The sequence below is a fragment of the Lagenorhynchus albirostris genome, chromosome 10, assembly GCF_949774975.1.
Source record: "Lagenorhynchus albirostris chromosome 10, mLagAlb1.1, whole genome shotgun sequence".
Lineage (NCBI taxonomy): Eukaryota > Metazoa > Chordata > Mammalia > Artiodactyla > Delphinidae > Lagenorhynchus > Lagenorhynchus albirostris.
This window is the reverse complement of record NC_083104.1, coordinates 35,983,081-36,000,160: the sequence shown is the minus strand read 5'-3', so window position 1 is coordinate 36,000,160 and position 17,080 is coordinate 35,983,081. Positions and strand designations below refer to the sequence as shown.

The 17,080-nt window shown below is 39.6% G+C and overlaps 1 protein-coding gene across 6 annotated transcripts in view; it reads right to left on the bottom strand.

Moving 5' to 3' along the window:
- The window catches only part of SFMBT1 (Scm like with four mbt domains 1), a 132,574-nt gene that overhangs the window by 5,946 nt on the left and 109,548 nt on the right, over positions 1-17,080 (bottom strand). For all 6 annotated transcript variants that reach the window (XR_009542768.1, XM_060161600.1, XM_060161601.1 and 3 more), the window contains 10 exons: positions 16,559-16,685; positions 15,385-15,498; positions 13,356-13,398; positions 11,100-11,164; positions 8,741-8,880; positions 7,881-7,990; positions 6,630-6,805; positions 2,314-2,492; positions 1,888-2,133; positions 896-1,024 (listed from right to left, as the gene is read on the bottom strand). Coding sequence is in view for 5 of the 6 variants with exons in the window: in XM_060161600.1 (XP_060017583.1) it covers positions 896-1,024; positions 1,888-2,133; positions 2,314-2,492; positions 6,630-6,805; positions 7,881-7,990; positions 8,741-8,880; positions 11,100-11,164; positions 13,356-13,398; positions 15,385-15,498; positions 16,559-16,685 (1,329 nt within the window). In the remaining variant the exon portion in view is untranslated. The remainder of the gene's footprint in view (positions 1-895; positions 1,025-1,887; positions 2,134-2,313; positions 2,493-6,629; positions 6,806-7,880; positions 7,991-8,740; positions 8,881-11,099; positions 11,165-13,355; positions 13,399-15,384; positions 15,499-16,558; positions 16,686-17,080) is intronic.

The window sequence follows — 17,080 nt, the reverse complement described above, 5'->3', positions numbered from 1 at the left end:
TCCCTCGTAGTCCAGTGGTTAAGAATCTGCCTTCCAATGAAGGGGATGTGGGTTCAATCCCTGGTCGGGGAACTAAGATCTCACATGCTGTGGGGCAACTAAGCCTAGGCACTGCAACTACTGAGCCCACACGCTCTGCAGCCCGTGTGCCACAACTACTGAGCCTGTCTGTCACAACTAGAGAGCCCGTGTGCCGCAACTAGACAGAAGCCTGCATGCCGCAACTAAGACCCAACACAGCCAAATAAATTTAAAAAAAACAGAATGTGTAATAAAAGTTTTACCAAGGGTAAGAATCCATTCTGCTCTGTAGAAATCCGGTAAATTAACTAGCCTAACAGTAACCGGCAACTAAATGTGCCAGAAGAAATCTCTTTTTAGAGGACTCTTTCTAAATCTGAAAGAAAATATTACCTATAAACTGCAATGTTTTCCTACTCTGTAACATTCATAAAAGCCTGACCAGCTTTTCAAAGATGTTCAGTTTTGAATCTCCTCAATTATCAAAACAAAATTTATTTCAATATTTAAGGCCACAGACTATTTCTGTTAGAGCCTAACACATTATAGATGTTAATTATTTTTTAAAACAAGCAGATCGTTATTTTGGAAAAGAGGAGGATAATTAAGTATAGCATGCGTAATTTTAAGCTATTTAATAGGGAATGGAAACAAACTCTTAGGAAAAATGAGAATGCAATAATAATCTGCTTCAACTATGGAGGCAGTCAGATAAGTAACTTTTTATCATAGTTCTACTCTGGAGAAGGGAAATAATTTTTTTTTTTTTTTGGATAGAAATATTTTTCCTTAGACTTGTAAATAAATTGCTATTACCTCCACAGACCTCTGCTAAAGAGATACATTACTAAAACCTCAAGGTCTTTGTGATTACCTGGTCTAGGAATATTCTTGCTAGCGGAGCACAGTCGGTGGATCTGATGAACCGCACAACATCCGCCACACTCCACTTCAGGGGGTTACTGTCCAGGTGAAGCCTTTCAGAAACTTCAATCCTTATTTCCTTCATTCCCCACAACAAAAGCAAACCAAATGGTGTTAGAGCTATTTCATTCTAAGAAAGTCTCTACATAAAGTCATAACCCTTTAAGGCAGGATTTAAAGTGGTTTTAGGACATGATTTCTCCCAGCAAGGATGGCAAAGGTCCACACACACTAGCTAATCAGGAAATGTTTGTCTTTTATAATAAGAAATATTAACAGACAAGAATTCATCTCAAAGTTTCAGCACAAATAATTTGGACAATTTAACAGAGAAGAATAGTTTTAAAATCTTCCACTTGTTCCTTGGTTTATTTCAGGTCACTCTCTGGCAGGGTGCAGAAGTAGATGGGCTGGTATTTCCAATAAGAGAAGGCTTAACTAAATTATCAGGAGAAATCGTTTTTAACCACTTATGTTCACAGACTATATTTAAAAAGCAATCCAGTTTTAAAACGCTAACTTAACTGCCATTCTTATAATGCATGTATGTGTTAATACGCATGTATGAATCTACCAAACAAAATGGTTTAATCAGAACCAAAAAGATAATTTATTACTACAAAACCATATATATTATGAAAAATATCAAAAGGCAGCTTTCCCTAAACTAAATGACAAGTTACTAATAAACTACCAATGAAACTTTTTTTAACTTAAAACAAGCAGCCATTCTGAGAGAGACTTTCCTCCTGATAAGTAGTTGATCTCCAAATAATCCTTGAAATGCAAGTAAATCACTGAATTTGGGATGTTTTTAAAAAAGACCCAGGAAATTCAACTGAAGCCATAGTGAAATAAGTGTAACAGCAACATCATTAACGGTTAGATTCTAGAGGGAAATTGTCAAGAGAGAAAAAAAGACTGTAGTTTTAAAACGGGTACCTTTGGTGAAGGAGGTTTATTCTCATCATCAGAAAATGAAAAAGTGCGAAGCTCTCTTTTTCTTCTCTGTCTGTCTGGAGGCAGTGATGTGGATATCTCACTTTGGGTGGGAGAGGAGGAGCATGATTTTTTTTCTGACATTTCTGACTCTTCCTGTAGCTCATCCTGTTGCTCAGATGTACTGCCCTCACTTAGGGAATCATCATCCCCTTCATCTGGGTCATCCTCATCTTCACCTCCACTTCCCTAGAGGACAAGGAGAGAAGTCTCATTGAAATTCAGGACAAATCAGTTCCTGGACCACGAGACCATCTTCCATTGGCCGGAGATCCAAATAGAAAGACCTGCAGGTATTCCTTCTGTCTGTATTGTAAACCAGGGATCTCTTGGCTTCTAGACATTACAGGTACATCATAGATCTCGTACCTGGGGAGAGCCCGCTGGGGTATTATCAACAGATGCAGAGGAGCGTTTCTTCTTATGAACAAAAACATTTTTTCGCCTCTTTCTCCTCTTACTCGCTTTTTTCAGGGCACATGCTAAGTTACTATGCCCACCAGGTGGCCTCCCAATTCTTTTATTTTTCTTCTTTCCATAGTAGTGTGCTAAATGTGAATGACAAAGAAAAATGAAGTAGCTTCATTATTTTTGTGTACCTCAAACCACAAGAGATTCCACTAGCATAGCACAACATGGGTACAGTGTATTTGATTAAGGTTAAATTCCATACAATGGAATAATCTTGACTATAGATTCTGAATATACAGTTTGATTAGTAACTGACAAATGCATAAACCTGAATAATCCTCCCCCTAACAAGATACAGAATATCTACATTAACCTAGAAAGTTTCCAGGGTCACTTCCTAGTTAGTCCCCCTCACCAGAAGTAATCGCTATTCTAATTTCCATCACTATAGACTAGTTTTGCCTCATCTAAGGAATCATTCAGTAAATACTTTTTCCAACAAGGCTTCTTTCACTCAGTATAATTTTTTTTAAGTGTTTCTTTTTTATTTAATTTTAACTTTTTTTTTTTTTTTTTTCTGCGGTACGTGGGCCTCTCACTGCTGTGGCCTCTCCCGTTGCGGAGCACAGGCTCCGGATGCGCAGGCTCAGCGGCCATGGCTCATGGGCCCAGCCACTCCACGGCACGCAGGACCCTCCCGGACCGGGGCACGAACCCGTGTCCCCTGCATTGGCAGGCGGACTCTCAACCACTACATCACCAGGGAAGCCCTTTTTTTTTTTATCTTTGGCTGCATTGGGTCTTCGTTGCTGCACGTGGACTTTCTCTAGTTGTGGTGAGCGGGGATTACTCTTAGTTGCACGGGCTTCTCATTGCGGTGGCTTCTCCTGCTGTGGAGCACGGGCTCTAGGCGCACAGGCTTCAGCAGTTGCAGCACGTGGGCTCAGTAGTTATGGCACATGGGCCCTAGAGCACGCGGGCTTCAGTAGTTGCGGCGCGCAGGCCCTAGGGCATGCAGGCTCAGTACTTGTGGCATGCGGGCTCTAGAGCGCAGGGTCAGTAGTTGTGGCGCATGGGCTTAGTTGCTCTGCGGCATGTGGGATCCTCCCAGATCAGGGATCAAACCGCATCCCCTGCATTGGCAGGCGGATTGGCTTCTTAACCACTGCACCACCAGGGAAGTCCCAGCATAATGTTTTTGGGTTTCATCTATGTTGTGTGTATGAGTAGTTCATTTCTTCATATTGATGAAGAGCATTCCATTGTATGAATATACCGGTTTATCTATTCTCCTGCTGATGGGCCCCTGGTTGTTTCCAGATTTTGGCAATTATTAAGTTGTAGTGAACATTCTTGTACAAGGCTTTTAGTGGGCAATGTTTTCATCTTCCTTGGGTAAATACCTAGGAATTGAATTGTTGGATCATATGGTAGACATATGATTACCTTTAAAGAGACTGCTAACAGTTTTCCAAAAGGGTTATATAATTTTACACTCCACCAGCAATGTACGAGAGATGTAGCTGCTCTGTACACCTCTGCCAACATGTGGGATTGTCAGTAATTTTCATTTTAGCCAATCTAGTGGATATACAGTAATTTCTTATCGTAGTTTAAATCTGCACTTCCCTGACAACTAATGCTACTGAGCACATTTTCATTTACTTATTGGCCACGTGCGTATCTATTTTTGGTGAAGCGTTTATTCAAGTCTTTTATTCACTTTTTAAAATCGTTTTCTGTTTATTTAATTTTTTACTGAGATATAATTCACATAACATAAAACCCGTCATTTGTACACATTCAGCAGTCTTTAGACACAGACTATGAATGAATACACTGTTGTGCAGCCATCACCACTATCGAATACCAGATCATTTTGTTTCTCTTTTTATTTACTTATTTTTAAATTGAGGTAAAAGTCACATAACAAACAACTAAACATATAAAAATGTACAATTTAGTGGTATTAGTGTAGTCACAATGTTGTACAACTACCAGCTTTCTCTAGTTTCAAAACCCGTCTTTTTATTGAGTTGTGAGAGTTTTTAACATATTCTGGAGACAAGTTCTTTGTTGGATATATGGATTAAGAATGTCTTCTCATCTGTGCGCCCTCAGGGATGCCAAAACAAACAAATAAACAGAATATTTTCTCCAGACTGTGGAATGTCTTTTCCTTTTTATAAATAGTATTATTAAGAGAGCAAAAGTTTTAATTTTGGTAATGTTTAATGTATAGTTTTTCCTTCAGGTTAGTGAATTCTGTGTCCTCTCTAAGCAACCTTTGCCTAGCTCAAGATCTTCAGGATACCTCTTTTGTTTTCTTCTAGAAGCTTTATAGTTTAGCTTTTACATTAGGTCTATGATTAATTACCTTGAATAAACTTTTGTATATAGTGAGGTGGAGCCAAGGAGCTCTGTTTTTGCATTTTCGATTTGGATATCCAATTGTACCAGTGCCATTTGTTGAAAGAAATTCCTTTCCCATTAAATTTATCATTTTTGTTGAAAATTCTTTAACTACATAAGTTTGTCTCTATTTCTGGACCCTCTATTCTGTCCCATCACTCTATTTGACTATTCTTTCATCAATACCCCACTTTTGATTACTATAGTTTATGGTAAGACTTGAAGTCAGATAGAGTAAGCCCTCCAACTTTACTCTTCTTTTTCAGGATTGTTTTGACTATTTTATGTCCTTTGTATTTTCATATAAATTTTAGAATACAGAGACAATTCCAAAAATGAAATATACGTAGTTTAGCTCTGAGTTACATATTAAAGTAATATCAAAATATGATGTAATTTTTTGCAAAAAATGAATACTAAAGGATATAAATCCATTTGATATCATTCAAATTACTAATTGGGAAAAATTATAAAGAGTCCTAAAATCTAGGCTAATTTCAATTGTATCATTGTGAAAAATAAATTCAAGACAAAAAGCATAACATAATCCACATACATCCAAAGGCTCAAATTGGTGTACTTATACATGTGCTTATATGAACAGTACATTTCACTTGGCCACTAATAACCACTGCAATTTACTAAACTAAGTGCTGAATCTGACACAATAATAATAAGTTAGACAAACTCTGCTCTTAAGGAGTTTATAATCCAATAAATGTAAGTAGAAACTAGGTTAGATACTCTCATATGATTTTGTGATTCATATACTAATTAGAAAACTTGTCACGCTAAATATGGACCTTGGATCAGCAGCATCACCAGCATCTGGGAACTTGTTGGAAATGCAGACACTTAGGCCCCAGATACCCATGGCATGATGAACCAGAACCTCTATTTCAACAAGATCCTCAGAATTTGCACACATGATAAAGTTTAAGAGGCCCAAAATTAGAGACCCCCTAAAAGAAATCTTCAAGTTTAACAAGGTAAAATCCACCTCTGTATTAATTCTCCTAAGTGACATCAGGGCTTGTGGGATTTAAGGATTTAAGGAAAAGTAGGATCAGAATTTTGTGTTTGGGTAACAATGCCTTGACAAGACTCCAAATTAAACATTTCATTCTGAATGCCTTTTTTTTTTGCCGTTTCACAAAAGAGAAGACACGCAATGAGAGGCAGCAGGTGTTGTTATGACATACTCCTGCCTCCTGCCCAGCACTCTCACCCCAATGTCTGCACAGCTAGCTCTCCTGCTTCCTTCACTTCCTTGGCCACCTGTATGAACAGCACCCCACCTGCTAGCCTTCCTCACTCTCCTACTTTGCTTATTTTGCTTCATTTTTCTCCATAGTACTTCCCTCTATTTGTTCACTTGTTTATTATCTATCTCCCACATTAAGATGTAAACTCAGTGAGGAAAGGAATTTTTTACTTTACATTTGTATCCCAGTGCTAGAACAGTGGCAGCACACAGTGGACCCGTAATAAATACATGCAGACTGTATAAACAGATTCCATATCCTATTAGGTGCAACAGTTAATTTATATACACTCTGTACATAAAGGTTGGCAAACTAGGGCCTGTAGGCCAAATGTGACCCATGGCCTGTTTTGGTATGGCCCACAAGCTAAAAATAGTATTTACATTTTTAAAAGTGTTCTTTAAAAAAATTAAAACAAAACAAAAAGAATATGCAAAAGAGATCCTATGACCCGTAGCCTAAAATATTATTATCTGGCCCTTTATAGAAAAAGTTTGCATACCTCTGCTATATCTGAATGTCTGCAAAATAAAAACCTTCTAGGATATGAGATATGGTCAGCTGCTACAGTTAACAAATTTAAAAAACTTGACTCACTATATTTAGTCTTTGTAAGTACAGAGCAGTTCTCTGAACACTTATCCAGAACCATCCGTGGACCAAAGAGATTAGGACAGCACTCCAGTTTGATACAGGTTTGCCGGCAGAATTCAGTCACCCGATCTGCTGTTTTCACTATCTCGACAGTAGCTCGGTAACTCTTTCCTTTGTATCTGCCATTGGAAGACATCAGATACCAAGTTTATTGGGCTAGTGATTACAGAGAAAAATCAAGTATATTAACAGACCTGAAAAATATTTTTGCTTCTTAGAATATTCTATGTCCTTTACAGTTTGAGGACTCTGAAAACAATGAGGAATTTATATTGTACTTAAATTTATAATCTAGTAAGCTATGACAACTAAAAGCTGACTTTTTAAATTAGCAAAGTAAGGTCCCCGCTTTTTGTTCCTATGTTTAAGGTTTTCAAATAACTTCTACACTAACCACTAAAAAAACAGTGACTTTCATTAAGTCTTCCTTGACCCTACGGTAGTGGTTCCACGAGTATGGTCCACGGACCAATATAACCTGCCAACTGTTACCCATCCATGACAAGATGAGGTCAGAAAACAAGAGCAAATGTTTTATAAACTTTCACAGTAACTTGCAGAAGTAATTTTATAGCTCTTAAATCTAGTAACAAAAAAGCTGTTCCTGCATTGTATGTCTTTTGAATTTCATATTTTTGTAACTCATTTTTACCATATTTTATAAAAGTATAATAGGATAGCAACTTAAAAAAGAAAACAAACCTGGTCCTTTACCACAAATAGTTGAAGAAGCCCTGCCCAAGGGAACGTAAGTACCCTAATATTATCCATGGAAGAATCAATTCTGTGACCTGTTAAGCATGATTAAGAATAAAGGGCAGGGGGGGGGCTTCCCTGGTGGCACAGTGGTTAAGAATCTGCCTGCCAGTGCAGGGGACACAGGTTCAAGCCCTGGTCCAGGAAGATCCCATAGGCCTCGGAGCAACTAAGCCTGTGCGCCACAACTACTGAGCCTGCGCTCTGGAGCCCGCGAGCCACAATTACTGAGGCCACAAGCCACAACTACTGAAGCCTGTGCGCCTAGAGCCTGTGCTCTGCAAGAAGAGAAGCCACCACGATGCAAAGCCCACGCACCGCAACAAAAAGTAGCTCCTGCTAGCCACAACTAGAGAAAGCCCGCATGCAGCAACAAAGACCCCTAATGCAGCCAAAAAAAAAAAAAAAAAAGAATAAAGCGCAGGGGAGCCTACTCACTTGGCCTTGAGGACTTCCCCACATCCATGCCACACAGAGTCTTTGTCCAGCTGCAGCTCCCGAAGGACACGACTGGGTTTATAGGCTGCATTGATCAGTAAAGTGAGGACCTGTGCTCCATTTTTAAAGCAGAAATATGGGTTGGGGAGGAGAAAAGCAGATGATTAGAACCTTGCTATTCCCTAGAATGTCACCTAGGTGATTAATTCTAGTCATATTAATTGACAAACGTTAACAAAATAATAATACTGAAGATATGACAGTTGACCAAAGTTGCAAATAAGACAGTAATGAGACCCTCTTAAATATTCTAAACATCATGGTCAGGAAGAAACAGGCACCACAAATTTAAAATTACTCTAGCATTTGCTTCCAAATCCTTTCCTAGTCATGGTACACACAGAAGCTCCAGCCTCCCCAGACACAGCCTCACCACCCTAAGGGCTGATAGGTTTGGAACCCTCACATCTCTTACCCACAGTGCAGCACCCTGCCTGGGAAGCTCAAGTCCAGCAGATGTGTATGTAGTTCTATCACGGTCCCAGGTTAATACCACACAGCCTCTCAGGCTTAGACTACTCTCATGTTCACTCCTGCATGGTCCTCACGTGGCCTCTGACAGAAGACCTTTCTACACTGACAGAGGTGAACCTGCCACGTGAAGAACTGCTTAGGTGAATGTTTCCTATGGAGCAAAAATAATTATGTGCCTAGTTCACTGTCCAATACATGAGAAAAGTGAGTCACTTTTGATAAAACCTAGAGTTGTCACACCTACGGCACGCTGATCCTTATCTGAATGAGTCTACCAGACTGCTGTAAAATTTCTTAAATTCTTTTACTCTAGGCGGGAACCTTACCTCTCTGAGGACCAGGACACAATTCCCGGGTCCCACACATTGAGGCAGCTCAGCGATCCTTCCTTTGTTAAGATATGGCCCTGAGAAGCAACGGTGGTTGAAGTATATCTTTGGACAGCAATATTTTCCATTAATCATAACTGAGAAATGAAGAGAAACAAATATTCAGAACAGAATAGTTTTCTACCCTATATTTCCAAAGCTGAATTACTGAAGAAAAAACCCAGCATATCCACCATTACATAAAGTCAGGACTTAACTTATTTTGGAGTTTAACATACTGTCTGAGTGTGAAATACCTTATACTTACAACAAGTCTATTATAGAGCTATCACTCTGCTGAGATCAACAACATCCTTACTGCAGATTAACTCCTGGTTAATGCAACATTGTTCCAGAGCCCCACGCTTCTATCACTACAGGAAGTGGAGGATTTACTTCAAGAACTCATGATGATTCCTGAAGATCAACGACTCAATAATCGATTCTAGAATATTTCTAGACAGTGATGGTGAATATTACCCAGAACTACAGTTTGTCCCCTTAAAACTACCAAACTAGTATGCTGGTAGCGTTTGGTGATGTGGGAGCCCACCCATCACTGCGATTCCTCAGAGGGATAAAAGCATTCTGTGACCACATCTCTAAATTCTTTAGGTATTACGGGGTATAACTAGGCCTAGAGACCCTTCTCTTCAACTATTTTTCTGTATGAATACTGTACTCCAATATAAGGTTTTTTTAATTCCCTCATATGAGTAGTTGGCAATTCAGCTACTAAATGTAAAAAAATTCAAGGACACTAAAACATTTTCCATTTTCATATAAAGCAAAGAAAGCTCTTCTGATGGACACTGCCCTGTTAATCAAAAGGAAACGAGCGTGTACACTGCCCAGTGTTGATAGCACCCTGAAGTACACAGTGTTCATTCTCTAATTAAGAACCCAGTCTTAGCACAGTGGTCAGCATGTCGGTGCCCACTTCTCCATTTGAACTCTGTCACCCAGATCCCCTCAGGGGATGCTCCCTGCTGCTGGGAATGTTGGGAGTTTACAGCTCTTAGTTGTGAGTCTATCCTGGAATATCTCTCAGTCCAGAACTGTCCCTCAGTAGGAGAGAGCTACCTTGCCCAAGGTCCCACCCTTTGTGAGGTGGGGAGGGAGAAGCAGCTCACTTCCAATAACTGACCAAGGAGGGAGTACAAGGGTGTGGCCACCACACCTCTAGGGACACACCACTGAGGGACACTCAGTGGCTATACCAGCTCCAAGGCTCCCTGCGGGACTGGAAGAGACTTCTGTTACAACTGCACTGTGACTCAACTTCTCCCTCTGCCCAGTCCTGCATCTTTTACCCTTCCCAGGAGTGTTTCAAAAACCACTCACCAATGAAACTCCTGCATGCAAATATCAGAGTCTCAGGCTCTGTTTCCAAGGTAACTTGACATATGACAAAACCCAAAGCAAACACATTTTGGCTGTGGTCACATGAGATATTAATGTCTTAATTCTTTAGTTTTAGTAGGCATTAGAACGGTCAGTAACATGTCAAAAATAAGGAGTCATGCAGCCCTGATCCTCTATGTATAAATGATGTTATGGAAAGGCAGTGGGTAGAAGAGACAAAAGTACAGGTTTTGAACTTGAGAACAATTTGAGTTCCATTTCTGACCCTTCTACTGTAAGCTGTGTGACCTCTTTGAGCTTTGGTTTCCTTTCTTTTCTAGGCATTTACTAAATACCACCCAAATGCCTAATCTGTGCTAAAACACACAGAGCCAAGATGCTAAGCATTATACAACCAGCAAAGTGGTGTCAAGAGTAGTTCCAAGGAGCCCTGGTCAAAAGGCTTGGGCCTCCAGCAAGGATCCTTGTCTAATTTATCAGGCATTGCCTCTGGAACAATCTGTTTTTCAGTGTTTGTTTTTTTCTTTTTTTTAAATTGCAAAATATATATACAAAGTGTGTATATCATAAAAAGGTTTTAAAGAAGAATAAATATCTATCTCTCAACCACCCAGTTTAAAAAAAGAGCACGATCTGAAAAGCCTAAGTTTCTTTATTTAAACTCAGGGATGACATATTGACCTCCAGAGCCTTTAACACTGACAAGTGATCAGTAAATAATGGCTAAAATATTATAATGTCCATTTATAATGGACAGAAATACCAGCCTAAAGATAATTATTAAACTAAATATATCTTAGACAATTATAACTCTTTAAAATCACAATTAAGAGACCCCTCTATAAAGCTACATCCCATAAATCAAAGGTATTGTTTAATAAGTTATTTTTAGATATCGTCCATTAAAAGAAGCTAAAGGTTGTCTTTTCCCTAAGATTGCATGCACTTATACCTGAGTCTGTGGAGCTCAGCTCCTGATTCTTCAGACCCTCATGGACAGTCCTTGAGGATGGTATTCTGCATCAAGAAAACACAACAAAATAATGAGATAATTCCTAAGGTCAGTAAAATGTGAGGCTTAGTTTCCTTCCAATCTAAGAAGAAAACAAATGTGGCAGATTGCAAAATTGGTAACAAAAGGTGCTTCCTCAATTGTACTTTTTTTAGAAACAGCGATTGTTTTAAAAACCATGGACATGTTCTAAGGGGACAACAGTCTGTAGACAGTACTGTGATACTGCATGTTCCAATGAACTTGCATTCATGTGAGCAACAAATTATAGAATTCCTTGTTGGATTCTTAAACTGCAAGTAAACTACAGATGGTCCCCAATTTACAGTGGTTCTACTTAAAGATATTTCCACTTAACGATGGTGCAGGAGCAATATGCATTCAGCAGAGACCATACTTTGAATTTTGATCTTTTCCCTGGCTAGTGATATGCGGTACAATCCATGTTCCTGGGCAGCAACCCAGTCAGGCAGGAGATCACAGGGTAAACAATCAATACACTTACAACCTTTCTGTTTTCTGCTTTCAATACAGTAGTCAATAAATCACGTGAGTATTCTTTGTGGTAGATGATTTTGCCCAGCTGAAGGTTAATGTATAAGTGTCCTGAGCACATTTAAGGTAGGCTAAGCTACGATGTTTGGTAGGCTAGGTGTGTTAAATGCACTTTCAACTTATGATATTTTCAACTTAAGGTGGGTTTATTGGGACATAATCCCATTATAAATCGAGGAAGATCTGTACTTGTTTTTTTAATAGATGAAGAACAGAAGCATTTTTATATAGGGTCTGTTTCCTTCTATCAGTTTCAAAATTAAAGACAAATTACAAAAACAGAATTACACCATATGCAGCAATCACTGAAAAAGGCTAATTTATCTTTTCAGAATACTTCCTCACTAAACCTTTGGATCAGTCTTGATGACTAAGTCAAGGAAAAATCCAAAGCCAGTTTTTTTGTCATTGCTTTCTCAGTCCTCTAGCTGGGTTAGAATGCTGCAGCCTTTCTCTCCACCACAATTGGAGAGAAATTGTTTTATTACTCACATAGCCATGAAAGCAGCTATAAATTATACAGAATTTGCTACAGACTGACTGAACTGTGTTCTCTTAAATTCATATGTTGAAGCCCTAATTCCACCCCCACCCCATGTGAGTGTGTTTGGACATAGGCCTTTTAGGCAGTAAATAAGGGTGGGGCTCTAACCCAATAGGATCAGTGGCCTCATAAGAAGAACAAGAAAGAAAGAACTCCCTTCCTCCTTGCTCCTGCCATGTGAGGACACAGTGTGAAGATGGCTATCTGCAAGCTAGGAAGAGAGCCTTGACCAGGAACCAAATCAGGCTGGTACCTGATCTTAGACTTCCAGCCTCCAGAACTGTGAGAAATACATTTCTGTTGTTTAAGCCACCAGTCTCTGTTATTTTGTTCTGGCAGCCTGAGCTAAGACAGAATTGAAAACCCAATTTTTAAAAATACACATGCACACAGAATCCCTTGTATTTTAAAGGCACCACTAATTCTTTGCTTTTCAACAGTGTGTATGAAGGAATGCTACAAAGGGCTTTTTTTTTTTTTAATATTTATTTGTTTATTTACTTGGCTGCACCGGGTCTTAGTTGCAGCACGTGGGATCTTCGTTGCCACGTACGGGATCTTTGTTGTGGCATGTGGGATCTAGTTCCCTGACTAGGGATCGAAACCGGTTCCCTTGCATTGGGAGTGCAGAGTCTTAACACCACTGGACCACCAGAGAAGTCCCAAAGGGCTTCTTAATGGGAGACAGAAGCACTCCTCTGAGTGTGACTTTTCTTGTAGAGTTGTTGTTTTCTTCCTCAAGTTCTTTTCACTGTGACAAATCATAACCTGATTTAAAATTTTTTGTTTTCCTTAACAAATACCAGCATAGAGACTCTATTTCCTCTCTTATTCAAATGTCTTCAGGGTCTAAAAGCCAAAGAAAATTCAACTTGGGGAACATCTTGAGAATGCATTGTACCCTTTTATATATAATGCCACTTTAGGAAATGCTCATATTGTAAGGAGAAGTATATAAACTATCAAAAGCTGAATTAAAGGATTATGCTTCCATCTGAGAAAACAATATATGAGGAGATATACTCTCTGAAATAGTTATTTCTTCTTCTAGATATTTAACTTTCAAATGTCAACTATTCAAACATACTATCACTTACTGTTTTTCTGGTTGAACCACTGCAACTTTCCTCTGTTTGTGTACTGTACAAAGAAAAAAAATATATATAAATGTCAAGAAAAATTAAAAGACAAAGGAAAAGTTACATATGCATTAAGCTAACTTTAGCTTACAGCTGGCCTTTGAACAACATGGGTCTGAGTATATGTGGATTTTTTTCAACAGTAAATACTGTAGTACTACACAGTCTGCAGTTAGTTGATTCCTCAGATACAAAACCGCAGAGACAGAGGGCCAACTATGGGACCTGTGCATTTGCAGATGTTGGTATCCATGGCAGGTCCCAGAACCAATCCCCCACATATATGGAGGGACAACCATACGCAGTTCACTGGTCTTTAGTGTATTCACATAGTTGGGCAATTATTACCACAGTCAATTTGAGAATATTTTTGTCATCTCAAAAAGAGACTCGGTACTCCTTAGCAATCACCTCTCCACTTAACCACCCCCGAGCCCTAGGTAACTACTAATCTACTTTTCCACTCTCTAGATTTGCTTGTTAAATCATAAATGGAATCATACAACATGTATGATTTGTGACTGGCTTCTTTTACTTAGCATAATGTTCTCAGAGTTCATCCAAGTTGTGGTGTGTGCTAACACCTCATTCCTTTATATTTCTGAATACTATTCCATGGTGTGGAGATACCACATTTGTTTTATCTATGCATCAGTTGATGGACATTTGGATTGGTTCCACTATGTACATTTGTGTACAAATTTTTATGTGGATATATGTTTTCATTTCTCATGAGTACATAGCTCTATATTTAACACTTCGAGGAACTGCCAGATTGTTTTCCAAAGCAGCTACACCATTTTATTTCCCCCCAGAAAATATTCATAGAAGTTGGCTGTCCCAGGGAGGCTTAAAAATATTATTTTTGGTTTCTGTATAAACACATAGCAATACTTATAGTACTTGCTAGTTAAAAAAACACAGAACTAGGTTTTTGGTTTTTTTTTTCTTTTTTTTCGGTACGTGGGCCTCTCACTGCTGTGGCCACTCCTGTTGCGGCGCACAGGCTCTGGACGCGCAGGCTCAGTGGCCATGGCTCATGGGCCCAGCCGCTCCGTGGCATGTGGGATCTTCCCGGACCGGGGCACGAACTCGAATCCTGTGCATCGGCAGGTGGACTCTCAACCACTGCGCCACCAGGGAAGCCCTCAGAACTAGGTTTTAAATATAGGTGACCCTTGAACAATGCAGGGGTTGGAGTGCCAACCCCCAAGCAATCGAAGATCCATGCATAACTTTACATTCCACCCTCCGTACGTGCAGTTCTGCATCCGCGGATTCAACCATCCAGGGGTCATGTAGTACTGTAGTACATATTTATTGAAACAAATCCACATACAAGTAGACCCACACAGTTCAAACCCACATTGTTCAAGGGTCAACTGTACTTTAAAGGAGCAAATTTTATGGTATATAAATATCTCTCAATAAAGCTGTTTTTAAAGTTGGGGGGCGTCACTTTAAGATTAGGTCACAAAACATGGGAACTTGTGTCTTGCTCAATCTCTCACTCTCTTGCTTGCTGGCTCTGATGGAAGCCAACTCCTGTGCTGTGAGCTCCCCCACAAAGTGGCCCACATGACAAGAAACTGAGGGAAGCCTCCAACTGACAGTCAACAAGGAACTGAGGCCCTCAGTCCAACAGCCCACAAGGAAATGAATTCCTGCCCACAGCCATCTGAGTAAACTTGGGAGCAGATCCTCCCCCAGTTGGGCCTTGAGATGACAAGAGCCCTGCTGAGGCCCTGAATGCAGCCTCACCAGATACTCGGATCCAGAGGTCCCAGCTAAGTTGAGTCAGATTCCTGACCTACAGAAAATGTGAGATAATAAATGTTTTGTTGCAATGAATGATTTCCTATGCAGAAACGGATAACCAGAATATCATTTTATTTTTCTCTGAAATGTCCAGATTCATCCTACTTGGTAACAGCCACACAGCAAATTATTTAACAATCAATCCTTTGACCCAGAAATAGACAGCTACCTCGTGCTCGGCGAGGAGTGCTGAGGGGATGGCCATTGGTTTCACACCAGCCCAAAGGAAATATATCCATGGATTCCACATTCACAATAAATTCAGGTATGGGTTTCTTAGAACCTGTTTAGATTTAAAAAAAATTTTTTAAAGACTATTAAATAGCTTTCTTCATAAACTACTTTCTAGACAATGTTCTAGTAGACAGTGTTCTACTGTTGCAATAATACAGACACAAAGTCTCTTAACCAAGTTCCCTTTACACAGAAGTCATACTTTTTCATTGTGACAAACATTAAGAGAAAAAGCAAACTGTCCCCCAAGCGTAACTGTATAAAGACCAAAACAGGTAGTCAATGTACAGGGTGACCCTTAGTTAGGGAACAGCAAATAAGCACCTAGAACTACCAGTAATATCATTCAGATGGTTGACAAATATGGTCGTCAATTCCACGAAATAACTGGAAAATAAAAGGCAAATGTTATAGTTCTACTCAATAAAAACATTACTTCTGGTACTCAGAAACAAGCCAGAAGTTAGACTGGTGGGCTCAAGTCAGAAAGTGATGTAAACAAAGTTGCTCAGCAGGGGTTGCATAAACATGTACATCCAATACTGTCCTTGACACCTATGTTAAAGGCCGATTCTACAAACCGGGAACAACAGGAAGGACCGAGTCTGACTACTCAGCAGTGAAAAAAAAGAAACCCAGGCATAGTTAGCTGTAGTGCTGAGTACTCGCATACTACTTTCTGTCCACAAACCTGTCCCATCACTGAATATTACTTTTAGCATAATATATCTTTTCAATTTTACATATTTTTTGGTTCTACTGGTTCGGGGCAACCAAAATATAATCTCTTGAATAAGCTAGTTACTAATGCTCATGCTCATGTATTTTGGTCACATCAAAATATATGCTATTTAACTTGTATTTTCCCGTTCAAGAAAACAGGAGGCCATATAAGTGAAGGCTTTTATTCATATTCATTTCCTAAAATTTGAAGGTCAAGGACAGGAGGATGAATTTTTAGCTCAGAGTCTTACATTACAAATTAGAAGTCTCTGAACATGACCCCTATTTAGCTAATCAATTAAGTTTAACAAGCCACATTACAGGGGTAAACAGGAAGGCAAAGAAGAGTGGTCAGACGAAGGCTTCTCAGGGGTGCTGACACTCACCCTCCAACTGGAGCCACAGGTAGGAGCCTCTCACTGCAGTAATGGTGGCAACGCACACTTCTTCAGGGAGAAGAGGGTTCACTGCCTCAAGCTTCATGTTCTCCTTAAATTCATGCTCAGAAATTGACTAGAAGATAAATTAATCAAATACATACTCAGTATTAACTCACGTGCTCATCTGAGAGAACTTTCCAAGTAACAGTTAATCCTAGAGCAACTCCTCCATTCCACACCCCAGGGTAACTGTCCCTTTCCCTCCCTACAGAAGATAAGATTTATCCTCCAGAGGGTAAAACAACAGGTCCCTGGGCAGGAGGACACAGGAACTATTGAGGGCATGCATGCTGTCCAGAACAGAGATTAGCATGTGGAATGCTGAGGCCCAGTCCCTGCTACTACCCTCCATGCGAGCAAATGGAAGAGACTTCTTGTGGCAATATGAAGCACAAGAAGGAACACATAAAGACATGGATTTAGGTTTCCCCAACAAATGGCCAGACAGATCTTACCCAATAGGGAAGT